The sequence below is a fragment of the Sesamum indicum genome, linkage group LG1, assembly GCF_000512975.1.
Source record: "Sesamum indicum cultivar Zhongzhi No. 13 linkage group LG1, S_indicum_v1.0, whole genome shotgun sequence".
In the NCBI taxonomy this organism is placed as follows: domain Eukaryota; kingdom Viridiplantae; phylum Streptophyta; class Magnoliopsida; order Lamiales; family Pedaliaceae; genus Sesamum; species Sesamum indicum.
Window position 1 is genome coordinate 17,359,036 of NC_026145.1, and position 16,026 is coordinate 17,375,061.

At 37.5% G+C, this 16,026-nt stretch overlaps 5 protein-coding genes across 5 annotated transcripts; 3 read left to right on the forward strand and 2 right to left on the reverse strand.

The window, feature by feature from the left end:
- On the forward strand, positions 578–6,491 carry LOC105171830 (protein-lysine N-methyltransferase EFM1). The gene is made up of 16 exons (XM_011093075.2): positions 578–704; positions 802–892; positions 1,222–1,396; positions 1,536–1,641; positions 1,914–1,996; positions 2,660–2,686; positions 2,807–2,970; positions 3,081–3,194; positions 3,340–3,420; positions 3,771–3,835; positions 4,590–4,646; positions 4,767–4,838; positions 4,971–5,219; positions 5,573–5,688; positions 5,818–5,913; positions 6,137–6,491. The coding sequence occupies exons 1-16, from the start codon at positions 651–653 to the stop codon at positions 6,285–6,287; spliced, it is 1,701 nt and encodes a 566-aa protein (XP_011091377.1). The 5' UTR covers positions 578–650; the 3' UTR covers positions 6,288–6,491.
- Positions 7,236–8,645, forward strand: LOC105174270 (serine/threonine-protein kinase BLUS1-like). The gene has a single exon (XM_011096315.1). The coding sequence runs from the start codon at positions 7,236–7,238 to the stop codon at positions 8,643–8,645; it is 1,410 nt and encodes a 469-aa protein (XP_011094617.1).
- LOC105174279 (serine/threonine-protein kinase BLUS1-like) lies at positions 10,675–11,865 on the forward strand. Its single transcript, XM_011096327.1, has one exon. It carries the CDS (start codon positions 10,675–10,677, stop codon positions 11,863–11,865), a length of 1,191 nt encoding a protein of 396 aa, XP_011094629.1.
- On the reverse strand, positions 12,560–13,537 carry LOC105174288 (serine/threonine-protein kinase BLUS1-like). Its single transcript, XM_011096340.1, has one exon. It carries the CDS (start codon positions 13,535–13,537, stop codon positions 12,560–12,562), a length of 978 nt encoding a protein of 325 aa, XP_011094642.1.
- LOC105171851 lies at positions 14,405–16,020 on the reverse strand. The gene is made up of 4 exons (XM_011093099.2): positions 15,968–16,020; positions 15,669–15,880; positions 14,973–15,057; positions 14,405–14,831 (listed from the first exon to the last, which is right to left on the reverse strand). Exons 2-4 carry the CDS (start codon positions 15,828–15,830, stop codon positions 14,677–14,679), a joined length of 402 nt encoding a protein of 133 aa, XP_011091401.1. The 5' UTR covers positions 15,831–15,880; positions 15,968–16,020; the 3' UTR covers positions 14,405–14,676.

Consider the following 16,026-nt stretch of genomic DNA (forward strand, 5'->3'; position numbering starts at 1 on the left):
ACTAGGGCGGATTTTGAATTAAATGGGCATTAGTGTCATTGGTCACATTTTGTCGTGACACAAAAGAGTTCGTCCATAACATCTAAATTAAGTTCGAATTTTGAATGTTTGAACTTGTTAGGAAAGCATTATCTGTCCGCTACAACCAAATTCAATCGTTCGGTTCCCTCACTCCATTTTTGGATCTCTCTTTGGGGAGTTGCCACTTTCCTTCAGCTATGTCCCCAGCCCTCACGCTTTTTGGGCTTCCGGGCTTGGGACTAGAACTCAGGAAAGCAGCAGTCCCCCTTGGTTTAACGCTCCTAACTGCCTAGTATCTTCTAATTTTTTATTTATAAAATTTAATAAATTCAACAATATTATTCTATCATATTTATAAAATTATGAAAATATTATCTCTTTTAATATTTTAAAAAAAATATTATAATATTGTGTTTTGAATTATGGAAATATTACAAGTTTTATGTGGGAAAGAATATTATATCTCATATAATGAGGAGTGGAAGCTTATGCTGAATGGCTGTAAATACTGATTTATGTGGGCATCTAAATAATTTAACCCAACTTCATGGTCTAACTGAAAATAAAAAGACTCCCTTCTTAGAGGTTCTTTATTGGTCAGAGTTGAGAATCTTGGCAGCTTCACAACGATGGCGACGGGTTCTGAAGAAGCCAAGCTCGAGCTTTTTCTTCAGTGGCTGAAGGTCTGTTGAGACTTCCAGGACGCAATTTCTTTTTTGTTTGATTGTGTGCTCGCTTGCAGTTGTTCCCAAGAACATTGAAAGTGGTATATGAATTCAGGTGAACGGAGCGGAACTTCGGGGTTGTAAACTCAAATACTGCAATTCGAAAAAAGGGTTTGGGATATTTACAACTAATGACGTCCCTGATGGTAAAAATATCGAATTTCACCTTTCACTTTCCTCAGTAAATATTAATTCGTTAGGGCCATTCTTGCGTTTTTATGTGTTATTTTATCTGTAAAGAAGTTTGAACATCCATATTCATTAAGGTACTGGGGCTCCATTAGGAGAAGCTCGCAGAACATGAAATTTCCTATTCTGTGTTTTTATTGAAATTCAGTATGTGGTAATAGTAGTAGATGATACCAACAATAATATCTACAAGAATGAAAACAATGTGAATTATGAATTTCAGTTTTCTTTCACTAAACTGGTGGATCATCTAGTTGCATGTCCTTTTATTCCTAAAAACATTCAGGAATTCTGCTGGTGGTTCCACTTGATCTGGCGATAACTCCTATGAGAGTGCTACAAGATCCTCTAATAGGACCTGACTGTAGGTCATTGTTTGAGGAAGGGGAAGTAGATGACCGGTTATTGATAATGTTGTTTCTAACCGTGGAACGTCTGCGAAAGAGCTCTTCATGGAAGCCGTATGTACGAAATATATATTTTCAATTTTTTCTTCTTTGTAAAGCAGGAATTTGTGTATCACTTAGGGAGGATTTCTTACAAGAGAGGGTTCTTTTTGTTCCTATTAGAAACATAATCATCCTCTGTTCTTAATCTCAGGTATCTTGATATGCTTCCTACTGAATTTGGAAATCCACTTTGGTTTACTGATGATGAGTTTTCAGAGCTAAAGGGAACCACATTGTATCGGGCCACTGAGCTGCAGGTGAAGTGTTTGATTCTTAGAACTGTCTGGTGCGGAATTTTAAAGTGTGGAATCACACTTTCAAATTGCTGCATGGCATAACAATTAACAAATAGGTGCCATTTCGATCTTGAGAACATTCATATGTTCAACTATTCTGAAATCTGAACGCTAAAAATGCTTATGGTTGTAACTGATGATTCATATGAATGGTACTGTTTTAATTGTGCAGGCTTTGTTTCCTGATATTTACCATTTAGCTTATGTGACTGAAGACAGGTTTGTGTTAACAGAAGAAAAACTTGAAGTCTCTTTTTGATGGGAAGGTGAAGAAATTGGTGGAAAAGCTTTTGGCACTTGATGGCAGTTCAGATAGGTGTGTTCAGTTTCCAAGCTTTTCAAGCACATTTATGTGTATTCTCTGCACAACTATACCATTTTTTCTGCAATTTCCTTCCTATATTGTTGCATGTGTAATCTTAGTTGTTCACCCTTTTACAAGTTTTTAGGCACTTATGATATCTAATGTCTCTTTAGGAAACAGTTTCAATCTGATTGGTAAGATTGATTGATAGATAGAATATTATTTTAGGAACCTTTTAAAATAATCTAAAAAGAAAATTATTCTCACCTTCATTTCTTTTGGACTTTGACAAGGATTTAAAACCAACCAACTTGAATTCTTTTAAGATTTTGGGATCTGGAGTATGTGGAAAGATGATCTTCATTAGGACATTGTTTAGTTTTTGAAGAAAAATAGAGTTAGGAAATCAATCTATATTTGTGAACTACTGGATTCAATAATTTAAGGTTCTAGACTGTACAATATATGATCCAATGGACTGTATGGGCCTACTGCCAAGTGCTGTCAATTTGACCATGACTATGTCAGTTGCTATAATATTCTTTTGCTGTGTGCTTGCCACGTGAAAACAGTATGCTATGTACTGCTGTTAACATATTAAGTATATTTCTATCTATAGTCGTGTCCCCAAATTATTAGATTCCTGAGTTCTGCCTTCCTTGTTTGTTTTGGCAGAGAAGTGAGATTTGAAGACTTCCTTTGGTATGATCTGACCAGTTTCTTGTTCTATACATTCAATATACTCTTAATTTGTTAAGACGAATCCTGTAAGTTGTGTGCTTTATCTAGGCAGCTGTTAGTTTATATTCGACATCCTTGCAGGGCAAATTCCATATTTTGGACCCGTGCACTGAATATTCCTTTTCCAAGTTCCTATGTGTTTCCAAGAGCTGAACAAGAGCAAGACAGCACAACCAGCATTGTTCCTGGTGAATCTAGCAATCATGTTTCTACCGAACAAATTGTCAGCAGAGAAAATAAAAGAAGTAAGTTTGTTTGCCATTACTTCCAACTGTACACGATCTGAGATGCTAAATTCTGAAAGTTAATGATCTGCTTTCCACTCTTAAATCATGTCACTATTGTGATTAATCAGCTCTCCAGATAAACAACTCTGTGAGACAAGTTTCTGGAGTTGAATCCACTCTTCAAGAACGAGAGACTATATGGGTTGAGGGTCTTGTGCCAGGCATTGATTTTTGCAATCATGGTAATCTAAATGCACTGGACGATCGTTTTTTAATTCATTTGGCTCATTCAGAGTTCTATACTTGGAAAGTCGTTTATTGTACAAGCTGGACATCATGGATCCTTATTAGTCTATTCTCTTGTATTCTTCAAACTTTGTTGTCTAGACTTAAAAGCTGCAGCAACATGGGAAGTCGATGGAACTGGATCAACAACTGGAATCCCTTTTTCTATGTATCTTCTTTCTGGTAGGATTTTCCCCCTTGTAGTTTATAATTCTCTATTATGCGGGGATGCTGCCGTTTTAAGCATATTGTAATAATCTGCCACCTAAACCTTATTCAATTAGAAAAGTGGATTAAATTACTTCAAAACTTTTGTTGAAAAACACAATAAGAAGGGTAGTTTCCAAGTTGCAATCTGCCAAGTTCTTTCAGAGTAAATTTCCTGGCCAATCTTCATGCTGATATTTCTCATCATTGGCTATCAGTTTGTATATTATTATGAGCGGGCATATGTTATAACTGTTACTGATAAAGTAATTAAGCATTTTTGCTTTCAAGCCAAGGAGTTAACTCGATATTAATTTTGTCATCAGCTGGGAACGTTCTTCTCCAAGGTGAGAAAGAGATATCTATCAGTTATGGTAACAAGGGGAATGAGGTATGCTGGATTTTGCAGACATTTCTTGGAAATTATAGGTCATCTAATAAAATCTCATGACTGTAGAACTACATACATTACTTCTTCTGTTAGTGGTGTATAGATAATGGATATATTTTGCCCATTTAACTTTTTATGGAGCTGAATGTGTAAATCATATGTTCAATGAAGCAAATATGATCTAGAAGGTACATACTAGGCCTGACTGCTCCTTACAGGAAAACAGATTTACAAGTGAAATCATATTAATGGGCAAACAACCCGTGCTGACTGTCTGCTATTCTTTATGCCATTCTATCTTTTGGACATGATATCACTTAAATAACACTGTTTTGCTGGCGGTTTCTAAGTGTGGCATCTTGTTCTCTCCTTTCTTAATTTGTGAATCTTGTTATCCAGGGTAGTCAATCCAGATTGTGTTGTATGCATCTTCATATGCATGTATGCAATAATGACCGAAAAGCTGTGCTTATATCTTGGGTTTTCTATATGGAAATTCTATGTTTACTCTAAAAATTTTGAATTAACTTATTTTCTCTCTTCACAACTTTGTGCCTTTGTGTCTGACAAATGTAACTTTCGTCTGTTTCTGTCGGATTAGATTAAATAAATGTGCATGTATGCTTGCTAGTTTGCCAAGGGGTTTCTATTTCTTTTGTGGGTCTTTAGATTTTATCAAATGACCAACTGGAGAAACTGGAAGCTTCTGTTTTAACTTTCTGAACATTCGATAATCAATTGAAACTTGATGCAGGAACTTCTGTACCTTTATGGATTTGTCATAAAGGACAACCCAGATGACTATCTTATGGTAAATCCTAGATCAAGCAACCCACATGACTAGATGAGTCATATTAAGGCTTCTTAGCTACCTCTCTCTCCAACATAATGATATATCTTTGATCTATATATATTTCCATAAATTGTGCAGATCCATTACCCGATGGAAGCAATTTCGGATGTGCCCTTTTCAGAGACCAAAATGCAGCTCCTTGAAGCACAGGTTATCAATTAGTACCACGGAGTCAAGCTTGACCACACAAATGTGTCTGTCAATGCATGCTTCACATTGCATATGCTGTTGTGCAAGTGAATAAACATTTTCATCATTGGTTCATTTTGTTGTTTTCTGCAGAAAGGCGAATTGAGGTGTCTATTGCCTAGAAATTTGCTAAAAAGTGGTTTTTTCCCTGAAAGTACCTTGCCAGGAGGAACTAGCAACAAGGACAGTGGCAGTCAGGGATTCAATTATAGTTGGAGTGGACAACGCAAGGCGCCCTCATACATTAATAAACTTGTTTTCCCTGAAGAGTTCTTAACTGCCTTGAGAACAATAACCATGAAGGAAAATGAGCTTTACCAGGTTTCTTCATTACTTGAGGAGGTACGCCTTTCTCATCAGCAGTTCCTCCCTTATTGTTCAGCAAATGTTTCGTATGTATTATTGGTTTTCTAACTTCTTAATTTGGGCAGTATATTTATTAACCTAAGTTCAGTGTTTATATACTTCGCCTTTTTGCTATTTCTGTTCATATTGTGTCTACAACACTGGAACCTACTCTGAATTGATGAATCACTGAGAAAATTTTGTTTATATGATAGTTGTCTTCTATCATCTTAATTGGCATGTTGCTTTGCAATTTGCATTTGGATTTACACCACCAGAATACAATTAAAGAGCTTCATTATTTCTATTTTGACTCTTACCAACTGACCAAATTCTGAACTGTTATTAAGCTTGTTGGATCTGGAGGAGAAAGACAACCATCCGAAAGTGAAGTTCGCACAGCCATATGGGAGGCTTGTGGGGATTCTGGAGCTTTTCAACTGCTTGTTGATCTTCTTAACATGAAGTAATTTCTGGCAATGTCTTTGTGAATATCCTGAAATTATTAAGTGTCATTCCAAGAATCCAATATTAATCTTATAATTGGGCTACAACCTCCATTTTGATTCTTACCTAATTTTGTGCTTGCAAAAAGGATGATGGAACTGGAAGAGGGTTCAGGGACAGAAGAGAGTGATGCTGAATTACTCAAGAAAGCCGATAAATGGGGAACTCCTGATCAAAACGAGAGGTACATTAACAGGCTAAAGATGATTTTCATTTCCGTTTTCTCTTTTCTAGGTTGGGTAAAAGGTAGAATAGCTAGCCAACTAGAAACCCAAGTATATTTGCAATCTCACATGCAGTTGTAGTTGTGATAATCTAACTGCAGTGTCATACATGTTATTATATGAAGATAAGGCACTATGTTTTGATAAGCTAGGTGATAAATCTTTGATTTTGATTTGCTGCAGATGTTTCACCAACTGCTCTCTTCACTGTTTGCCAATGAGTAGAAACAAATGGGCTAGCATAGTATACCGGCAGGGGCAGAAGGAACTGACTCGTCGTTTCATAAAGGAGGCGGAGCAAGCATTGCAATTCGCATTGAGCGAAGGGAACTAGAGGTTTTCCGGCTTGGGCACAGTTCTTGTGCTCTCAGCCTCTTCAATCTTTTGGACAAAGATGGATTTGCTATGGCTTAAGGGACTAATGTACTTTTAGTAGAGCTTTTGTTCTAATTTATAGCAAACACATAAAATTGATGTGGTGAAACAGAAACATGCCATGCCAGCACAATTAAGTTATAAAAGGTTAATTGTCGTATTACAATTTGAATAAAGAGGAAATGGAATAATTTTAAGCTCGCTTGTTATTTTTTAGGTTATACGTACCCTCTCTGGGACCTTACACTATCATACTCGTTTTGATCAAGAAACTAAAATGCTGTGCTGCATTGCATGCATGGATTTAGACGTAGAAATTCCTACACAGGTTCCGGACCTAACTATAAAATCCTCTAAATTCCCTTCTCAATTAACTGTCTTTTAAACTCCCATTCCCGCCTCTACCTCAATCAACCTAATCCATCTATATACCAATCCATTTATTTTTTACCATCATCATCCAAAAATTATAATTTTACTTTTGTATGAATTTATTTTGTCAATTTATTCTATAATTTTAAAATTTTTTGCATATTAAACAAATTGAAAATTGTCCTACCATTTTACTAAATTTCGGTTATTTTTTTTAATGTGTAGAAATTTTAATTTACAAGACAAAATTACTAAAATAAATATATATAGGACTAAAATTTCACGAATTATAATTACAAGACTAAAATTATAATTGGTTAGTGATATATAATTGCAGGAATCTGTGGGCGTTTTGCCCAAAAAAAAATAAAAGGGAAGATGATCAAGAATTTATTTATTTTATATTTTTAAAAGGATGATCAAGAATTGCTCGTAACCAACTCTTGGGTTCAGTTCTTCCTTATAACCTCCATAAACCCTCTCTACGTAAACTACACTTCCATTTCTCATACTCTCTCTCTCTCCAAGAAAACAGATGGCAGCCAACAACCCTGATCAAACACCTCAAGAAGCTCTTCCAGAGGAGGCACAAATGGCAGCCAACAACCCTCCTCAAGAATCTCTTCCAGAGGAGGCACAGATGGCAACCAACCCTCAAACACCTCAAGAACCTCTTCCAGGGGAGGCACAGATGGCAACCAACAACCCTCAAACATCTCAAGAACCTCTTCCAGGGCAGGAGGTTTCGGGAGATCCAAACATGGAACCTGCAGTGTCTTCAACTGAAGCTGCACAGATGGCAACCAACAACCCTCAAACATCTCAAGAACCTCTTCCAGGGCAGGAGGTCTCGGGAAATCCAAACACGGAATCTGCAGGGTCTTCAACTGAAGCTGCAGTAACGGAGCAAGATGACACAAGTAACTCCAATCCCATGATGATCCTCCTTGATCCGTCCGGCGTCCATGGCAAAGAACAATTTCGCATAATGGACCCCATTGGAACAGCGTGTAATGGGAGCTTACAGGTCTACAAAGCGGCCTACATAGCCGATCGTTGTGAAACATATGCAACACTGAATCTTCGAGATGTCTTTGTTACCGTGAAATACGTGAGTGTGTATCCAGAAACTGAAGTCTCCATGAATCTGAGAGCCCGAATTGAAAAGAATGGCCTAATCCCCGATCACCCAAACATACTGGGGACCAGGAATGCTTTCTTTTACGGGGGAAATATGTGTGTTGTTTTCCCTTTTATGGAACTGGGCTCCATGCAATCCATAGTGACTAATACATTTCCTGATGGCATGCTAGAAGGTTGCGCTCTTGTGGTTTTGAGAGAAACCCTTAGAGGTCTCTTCTTCATCCATTCAAAGGGCCATGTTCACAAAGAAATCAGTTGTGGCCATATTTTCTTGAATGCAAAACCTGAAATTAAGCTGGCTTTTTCAGCGTCTGTATTCGAACTCTATGAAGATCAAGATCAGTCTTCTTCTTCTTCATCATCATCATCATTTCTGCCGGCGGCTTCTATCTGCGAGTGGGCCGCCGCGCCTGAGATTCAAGAATCTGTTAACAGTGAATATACACAAAAAGCTGATATATGGTCGATTGGGATTACTGCCCTGGAATTGGCCTATGGTGGGCTGACGGTTATGAACAGGGAAGTCCTGGAGAACATTGTGGCAAAGATAAATCTGAAAAAGAAGCTACCCAAGAAAATCAAGAAAGAGGGTGATCGGATGAGGGACAAAATGGCGTGTTTGGTTCCGACCGGGGGTCATTTCAAGAAGAATAGATTCTCTAAAGAGTTTGAAAATTTGGTGGTAAAATGTCTGGATTTGGACCCGACAAAGAGGCCAACTGCTGATGAGCTGCTGCAGGATGCAATCTTCACTAATTTGAACTTGAATGTACGTTTCTTTGCAGCTTTGGTGAGGGACTGAAAAGGAAATACACCCTGTTTCTTGATTAGTCAGTTGTGCAGGATTTATGTGAGACACAGAACTAGTGCCTTTGTGATGTGTTTTTTAGTACAATAAAAACATGGCATAATTCAGCAAAGTTATCTCATGTGTTTTGCTATATGCACTTGCACTCTTATAATTTCTCCTGCTGCAACCAAATTCTCAGGAATTCACCTTTTTTTGTCATTATCTGCTTGCTGTTTCTTGATTTGTAGTGGGCTTAAAAGGTCGAACAGCCAACTAGAAAATCTGACTACATTTGCAATCTCAGTCTCTAACTGCAACGCTCCCTACATGTTATTTAAGTTTGAAATCTTTCTAGTCTCTTTACTTGTCCATGACTACATAATGTGGATTGTCAAAATAATGAGTCTAGATATAGGGATGGTAAATAATAATTCCAAGTTTTATTTTACTTTCATAATTGCAAGACTTTGGCCTCAGCATTTTTTAAAGTGGTCAAAATTTAGTGATGTGTACAAATTATGACTTTTTAAATTAGAAATTTTTGCCACCTAAGCATTGACTTAGCAAAAGAAAAAGGGGGGTAAACGCTTATGAGAAAAAACACAACAAAAATGGTATATAATTTATTAAAAAGAATTCTTTTTTAAAAAAGATTAATCCCTACCCAACTATACACCACGGCCGAGCACAATTCCCTAGTAGGGGATGACAACCCAACTAGACAATGGCAGTTGGTTGTGAGGGTGGAGAATGTCGCCCTTCTTTGCTGATCGACGTAGTCGTCACCCTTTTCTTGTGGGCGCCAGCTAGGAAGGATGGATACCACAAAAAAAAAATGGGGGATTTCGAGTGTGCTTAGGAATGATTTTTTTATCATTTGGCTGGTTAGAATTCAAGAAATTATTTTAAACAAATTTTGGAATGGTTTACGAATAGTTGCTGTAGACAATGTTATTACTTTTTAAGAACGGTTGGTGACCATACGTTCCAATTTGGAAGGAACAATAAACACATTGATGGTGACCGTTTCTAATATTGTATTTTAATATAAAAGTTTCTTTTTTCTAATTGAAACGGATTGGATAAAGTTAATTAGAATGGTTTTACAATTTAATTCGGATTATTTTTAGAAAGGTCTTTGTAATACTCTAAATTGAATTTTGGAACTGTATTTATATTTATTAATGATATATTTAGAAACAGTCATTGAAATTGTTTGGTGGTCAATTTTTAAAATAGTACTAAGAAAGGTCAATTTTTTGCTTGAAACAGTGTTTTGTAATTATTTTAGAAATGATCAATCTTATTTAGAAACACATTTTTAGAACTGTTTTAGTATTGGTATTAGAAATATTTTTTGTTTGGATTTGTAATATTTTTTTTACAATTACTAAAATCGTTCATAATTTTTAATTTTATAATTAAATTTTAATTAATTATACTTATGAGTTTAAATAATTGAATAAATATGAAATAATCTAAATTTATGAGTTTAATCTAAATTACTATTTGCCACCCTTATATTTAAAATTGTTATTTTGTCATTCCTAATATATAGAAGAGTAAACCCAACTAAGCCATATTAAGAAATACATGCATTATGTTTGTTTTTATTTTTAAATTATTTTCGAGACAAGTAAAAACATACTTAATATTTGTCATCATTCAAATAACTGTTTTAGCATAGATACATATATATATATATATATAAATATATTACTGAAAAAGAATGAGTTATAATGAAGAGAGTTAAGATGTGTAGTTTCTGATAGTGCATCTTACATGCATGCATGGATTTAGACGTAGAAACGAGTTCCGGGTCCCCAAATCTTGCTGTAAAACCTAAATTCTCCTGGAATTTCTTGTTCAACTCCCACCCAACTGTAAAACCTTCTCTTGGAATTTGTTGAATTAACTGTCACTTAAACTCTCACTCCGCCCCGCCCCTACCTCAATAACTAACTCTTGAGTTCAGTTCTTTCTTATATATCCTCCACAAACCCTCTCCTCATCAACTACACTTCCCATTTCAAGAAAACAAATGGCATCCAACCGCAAAGCATTTCAAGAAACTCTTTCATTGCAGGAATTATTTGGAGAGGATTTTCCCCCAGATCCAAAAAATAAGCTTTCTCCAATAAGGGAATTAATAGAGCCTTCAACTGAAGCTGCAGGAAAGGAGCAAGAAGATACAAGTAAACCTAAACCCATGGTCTTGCTTGATCGCGGCGACAATAGCAGAGATCGATTTCGCATAATGCACCCCATTGGAACAGCCTCAGGTGGGAGCTTACAGGTCTACAAAGCGGCCTACATAGCCGAGCATTCTGTCACATACGCATCCATGGCGGTTCAAGATGTCTTTGTTGCCGTGAAATACGAAAGTATGGATCCAGAACCAGATGTCTTCAGGAATTTGAAAGCCCAAGTCGAAAAGAATGGCCTAATCCCTGATCACGAAAACCTTATGGGAATCAGAAGTGTCTTCTTTTATGATGGATATATGTGTGTTGTTTTCCCTTTGATGGACCTGGGCTCGATGAGGTCGATAATGGCTACTCAATTTCCTGATGGCATGCCGGAAGAGTGTATTCTTGTGGCTTTGAGAGAAGCCCTTAAAGGTCTTTCCTTCATCCATGCAAAGGGCCATGTTCACAAAGAGATCACTGCCGGCCACATTTTCTTCAATGGAAAACCTGAAATTAAGCTGGCTTTTTCAGCGTCTGTGTTCGACCTCAATGAAGAGCAGAATGAGTCTTCTTCTTCATCATCGTTTCTGCCGGCAGTTTCTATCTACGACTGGGCCACCGCGCCTGAGGTTCATGAGTCTAATCACAGTGAATATCCGCAAGCAGCTGATATATGGTTGATTGGGATAACCGCCCTGGAATTGGCCTACGGGGGGGTGAGGGTTATGAACAGGGAAGCCCTGGTGGCCATGGTGACAAAGATAAACCTGAAAAAGAAGCTTCGCAAGAAAGTCAAGAAAGGCCGTGGGGTTGATCTAATTAAAACGGACAAAATTGTGTGTTTGGATCCCTCCTGGATTGATCCCAAGGTTCAGTTCAAGAAGAGGAAATTCTCTAAAGGGTTTCAGAATTTGGTGGTGAAATGTCTGAATTTGGACTCCACAAAGAGGCCAACTGCTGATGAGCTGCTGCAGTACGAAATCTTCACTAACTTGAACATGAGTGTGTCTCTGTTTAAAGATTTGTTGATGAATAATATCTGAAAAAGAAATATGCATGCATGCCCCATTAAGAATACAAGTACGTTTAGTTTCCTGTTTTTCTTGATTAGTCAGTTGTGCAGGAATTATGTGAGATACCGAATTACTACTTTCTAATATGTTTTTCAGTGCAATGAAAACATGGCACAATTTAGCACTCTATTAATTTCTCTTGCTGCAAGCAAATTCTGTCAGTATTGTCTGCATGTCCTTCAAGGTCTTTTGATTTTTCATTAATCATCTATAAGAATTATTCTTCTTAACAATTATATTTCTCCTTAGAATAAAAGGACCAAAATCATCACCGTCTCTATAATTATAGGATTAAAATTACAATCCAATCGACCACTTAATTTCAGGTGAAAAAATTGCTGTTGTATATTTGATTTCAAAAGTTTATCACTATTTTAAATTTCTTTCATCTATCAACACTCTGAATGGTGCTTGCAAACTAATTTAAGTCAGGGTAAGAGATCTGGGAGCTAAAGTCAACTTGAGGCAAGGATTTCCGTCTGACTTATTAAGTGACGAATCTCTATAATTAGTATATGGCAGAAAAAAGAACATGCAGGATTTACAGAAATGAGTAAATTAAGTCTGACAAAAACCAGAAAACAAATTAAACCTTGGGAAAAAACAAGCAAACAAACTAATCAGTTAGCAACCTAGCAATACATTTGTAAGTACTAATCAATTATCAGTAGTTTGTACAGGCCTTCTTTAGTTTTGCCAAACTGATCTCCTTCTCTGTAAAGCACCTCTGGAACAGCTTGTACTCCATCAGCTGATTTGTCGTCGGCCTCTTCTTTGGTTCCCTGGAAAGACACGCAGCCAAGACTTCTCCCAATGGCTTCGAGATGTTCTTCTTATCTTTGGTGCTAAAACATGAGAAAACCCCAATTTTACCAAACAATCCCGAACCCACAACCCCTCTATTCTTTTTCAACATCCTAAATTTGTCATCAATCCCCAAGACCAACAACTGAAATTCCTCAAAATTAGAGGCTGGAATCCGGCCATAAAACAATTCCAGCGCCAGCAATCCAAACATCCATATATCTGTGGCTTTGCTTTGCCCCTTTCTGTAATCAATCATCAATTCTGGGGCGATCATCCAATCTGGAAAAACGCTGGAATTGAGATCATTACTACTCTGATCATATGTAAGGGAACGAAACGCAACTTTAACCCTGGATGTGCCGTCCAGGAAGAGGCAGTCAGCGCCGAGATTCTGATGCAGCCTGTTCTTCTCATGCATGTAGTTCAAAGCTTTCAGGGTTTCTTTCAGGATAAAAGCAACAGTATTTTCCGGCAGGCCGCGTGGAAAAGAGGACCGAATCATGGACCGTATAGATAACCTGGGTAACGGCGGCATGACAATCCAGAGCTGATCCTGATTCTTGAACGAACAGTGAACCTTAACCATGTTCTCGTGGTCGCATGATTCGGCTTCGTGGACTTCTCTAGCCAGAGAATAGATGTCTTCGATTTCGTATGCGTTGACAATCTTGATTGAAACGGCGACTTCATCCCGGGTAGCCGGATTCACGTGTTTTGCTCTGTGCATTATGCCGGCCTCAGCCACACCAATGACGGCTGAGAGGGCGTACTGGTCTTTGCCCCGAGGAAATTCCATGGCCAGCGTCAGTGGCTGTTCCGATTCTTGTTCCGCCATGTTATTAACTTGGTGGAGAGAATTTTCTGATTTATAGCCTTTCAGGAGGAATTCAAACATATATATATATATATCAAATCTCTCAGCTGGGAAGAAGTTGAAGTGTCGAGAGTTTGAACATGTAGGTATATATGTTATTTACATACAAGGATTGTATTATATATATAGAGAGAAGCAGTCCTGGATGTATTAGGGGTAATCTTCTGCGAGAAAAAGACATATGATGATCAGGATTTTGATAGATTGTGGGAGTCGGGTTACCCGGAAATTCTAATCCTTTTGCCAGTGAAGTGGAATAATTATTGTGGAATCCCACTAGACTTCTACCACTCTTTACTTCGTCTAATATGTTTCCAATCCTACAGGAAACCAAAATCTTTTCACGTTCTATTCCATCAAATAAAAAATTAAGGGATTTAATCTCATTTCATCTGATCTCTGATAAAAAATAAATAAAATAAAGTATTCTAACTGAGATGATTTTTTTTAATATGTGATCAATGTGAAAAAAAAAATTGATAATAATTGATTTTAGGAGCAAAAAGTATAAGGTAAAAAAGAAATTAAATATTAATTATTGTAATAAATGAATGTAACATGTTATATATTTGAAGAATTCCTCTGAAGCAATCGCACATCCAATCCAAGAAAGATTTAAGCAGACGAAAAAACTGATATTAATGGGCAATATTATGTGAAAATTATAACAGTGGGAGTGCTCTCCACGTCTAGAGCATAGCAGATGCAGCCGGAAAAGGAGTTGAGAGCAGACTGTCATCCAGGGATTATTTTAGAGATGCAGACAGTTGTTGGCGGATTAGTATGTACTAAAATATGCAATACTGTTTTACGACAATAGACTCATGATTTAACTTGAAGGAAACAAAAAACGTAATTCTTCATTAATGGCCAACTGCATATCACACACACTGCTACATGTTGTCTTTGCATACTTTGATTTATCCATCATAAACCTACTAGTTCATTGACTCGAAATGGGAACAAAATGTGTCAAAAAACCCCAACATCAGTACGCAAAATTATAAACAACTACGCAGCATGTAGATTCATCGGTAAGCAAAATTTGTGTTAGTCTTAAGAGTCAGCTAAGGATGATGATCCACATATGAATCAAAAGATCATTCTTCCAGGCCAGCCACATTCCGGAGGCTCCAGCCGATGGCATAAGCAGCAAGACCAGCTATTGCACCGTTGAAAAGCGTTATACCCATTGAGACAGCATAGTTCTGGCCGGCAATCTTTGCTTTTGCAAGTCCTAAAAGGGCGAGGGCTACTGCAGAGAGCACGCACGCTCCAATGAACTTGATTTTGTCATCATTGGTGAATGGGATGAGGATGATGAATGCTAGAATTGGAGCACAGCCGAACACCAGAAAAGCTACAAATGTAACAAGGCCGTTTTTCCAAGGCTTACCGTTCTGATCCACAGACTGGATTCCTCTTCCCACCATCTTTTCATCGACTAGTATGTCCGGATACTTGGCGAATATGCCGACAACCTAGCAAGAAATGTTGTTAACAAGAGTCCAGCTAGCCTGCAGACATTAGTATAATATGGATATGCATGTGCAACTGATCTTTTCCTGATACTCACTGAATTTCGATTGAAGTACAAGAGGTAAGATAGCACAACGTTTACTAGCAATGAGTTAACCTCTCTGTAATCATAATTCAGGTAGAAAGGGAGACAAAAACATTGGAAAGGAAGTAAAATAATCTACCAGAAACAACTCTTTTTTCTTTTTCCTATGGTCAAATGCAAAATTATTAGTTAAAAATCGATGTGATCCCGTTTTCATTAAAGAAACATGTAAGATCAATGTGTGGTAAGAGATTACCAGCTCTTTCTTTTATAGTTAAAAAGACAGGAGATAAGCGATCAGCATAACGACCTTAATTTAAGCAGTGAGCAGTCAGACAACTTGTAGCTTGTGAGACTCAAATAAGGCTATACTATAGCAGTCACCCTTTGGTTCCTAGTGAAGTCCTAGGTCACAAGATCATAGACATGGTCTATACTAGATTAATCTACAGTCATGAAATTGACAACTCATATTAGTGAAAGAACAATCAATCAATACAAAAATGAAAAACCCATCATAAGTAATACCATGGCTGCATCAGCGGCATGCATCCCAAGAGCCTGATAGCGTTGTACCAACTCCTCCTGCTGACTCCTCCGTCGGTTTTCGACGTCCCATTCCGTCACCGACCTCTCCTTGGCAGCAACATCTCTCTCGGTACTGGTCGACACAAAGTCTCCAAACCCCATAGATATCCCGTCCGCGACAAGATTCGCAAATCCCAACACCAACACATCAACTGCATGCGCGCAACGCACCAAATGTCAACACAAACCTCTACTAGCTACTTTATGAATTAATCAAATGGGCTAAAACGAAACCTGACCGGAGGAAAGGTGGCCGGCGGAGATGGAAGAAATGAGGGAAAACGACGTCACAATAGCG

Bases quoted from the DNA above. Each gene is read 5' to 3' on its own strand.
- LOC105174279 (XM_011096327.1), top strand. From the start codon at position 10,675: ATGGCATCCAACCGCAAAGCATTTCAAGAAACTCTTTCATTGCAGGAA.
- LOC105171851 (XM_011093099.2), bottom strand. From the start codon at position 15,830: ATGGGGTTTGGAGACTTTGTGTCGACCAGTACCGAGAGAGATGTTGCT. The intron at 15,058-15,668 runs GTATTACTTATG...ATTTCTTGCTAG, and splicing joins ATGCCGCTGATGCAGCCATG to GTTGTCGGCATATTCGCCAA. The intron at 14,832-14,972 runs GTAAGCCTTGGA...TGCTCTCTGCAG, and splicing joins CCAGTCTGTGGATCAGAACG to TAGCCCTCGCCCTTTTAGGA.
- LOC105171830 (XM_011093075.2), top strand. From the start codon at position 651: ATGGCGACGGGTTCTGAAGAAGCCAAGCTCGAGCTTTTTCTTCAGTGG. The intron at 2,971-3,080 runs GTAAGTTTGTTT...GTGATTAATCAG, and splicing joins CAGCAGAGAAAATAAAAGAA to CTCTCCAGATAAACAACTCT. The intron at 5,914-6,136 runs GTACATTAACAG...GATTTGCTGCAG, and splicing joins ACTCCTGATCAAAACGAGAG to ATGTTTCACCAACTGCTCTC.
- LOC105174270 (XM_011096315.1), top strand. From the start codon at position 7,236: ATGGCAGCCAACAACCCTGATCAAACACCTCAAGAAGCTCTTCCAGAG.
- LOC105174288 (XM_011096340.1), bottom strand. From the start codon at position 13,537: ATGGCGGAACAAGAATCGGAACAGCCACTGACGCTGGCCATGGAATTT.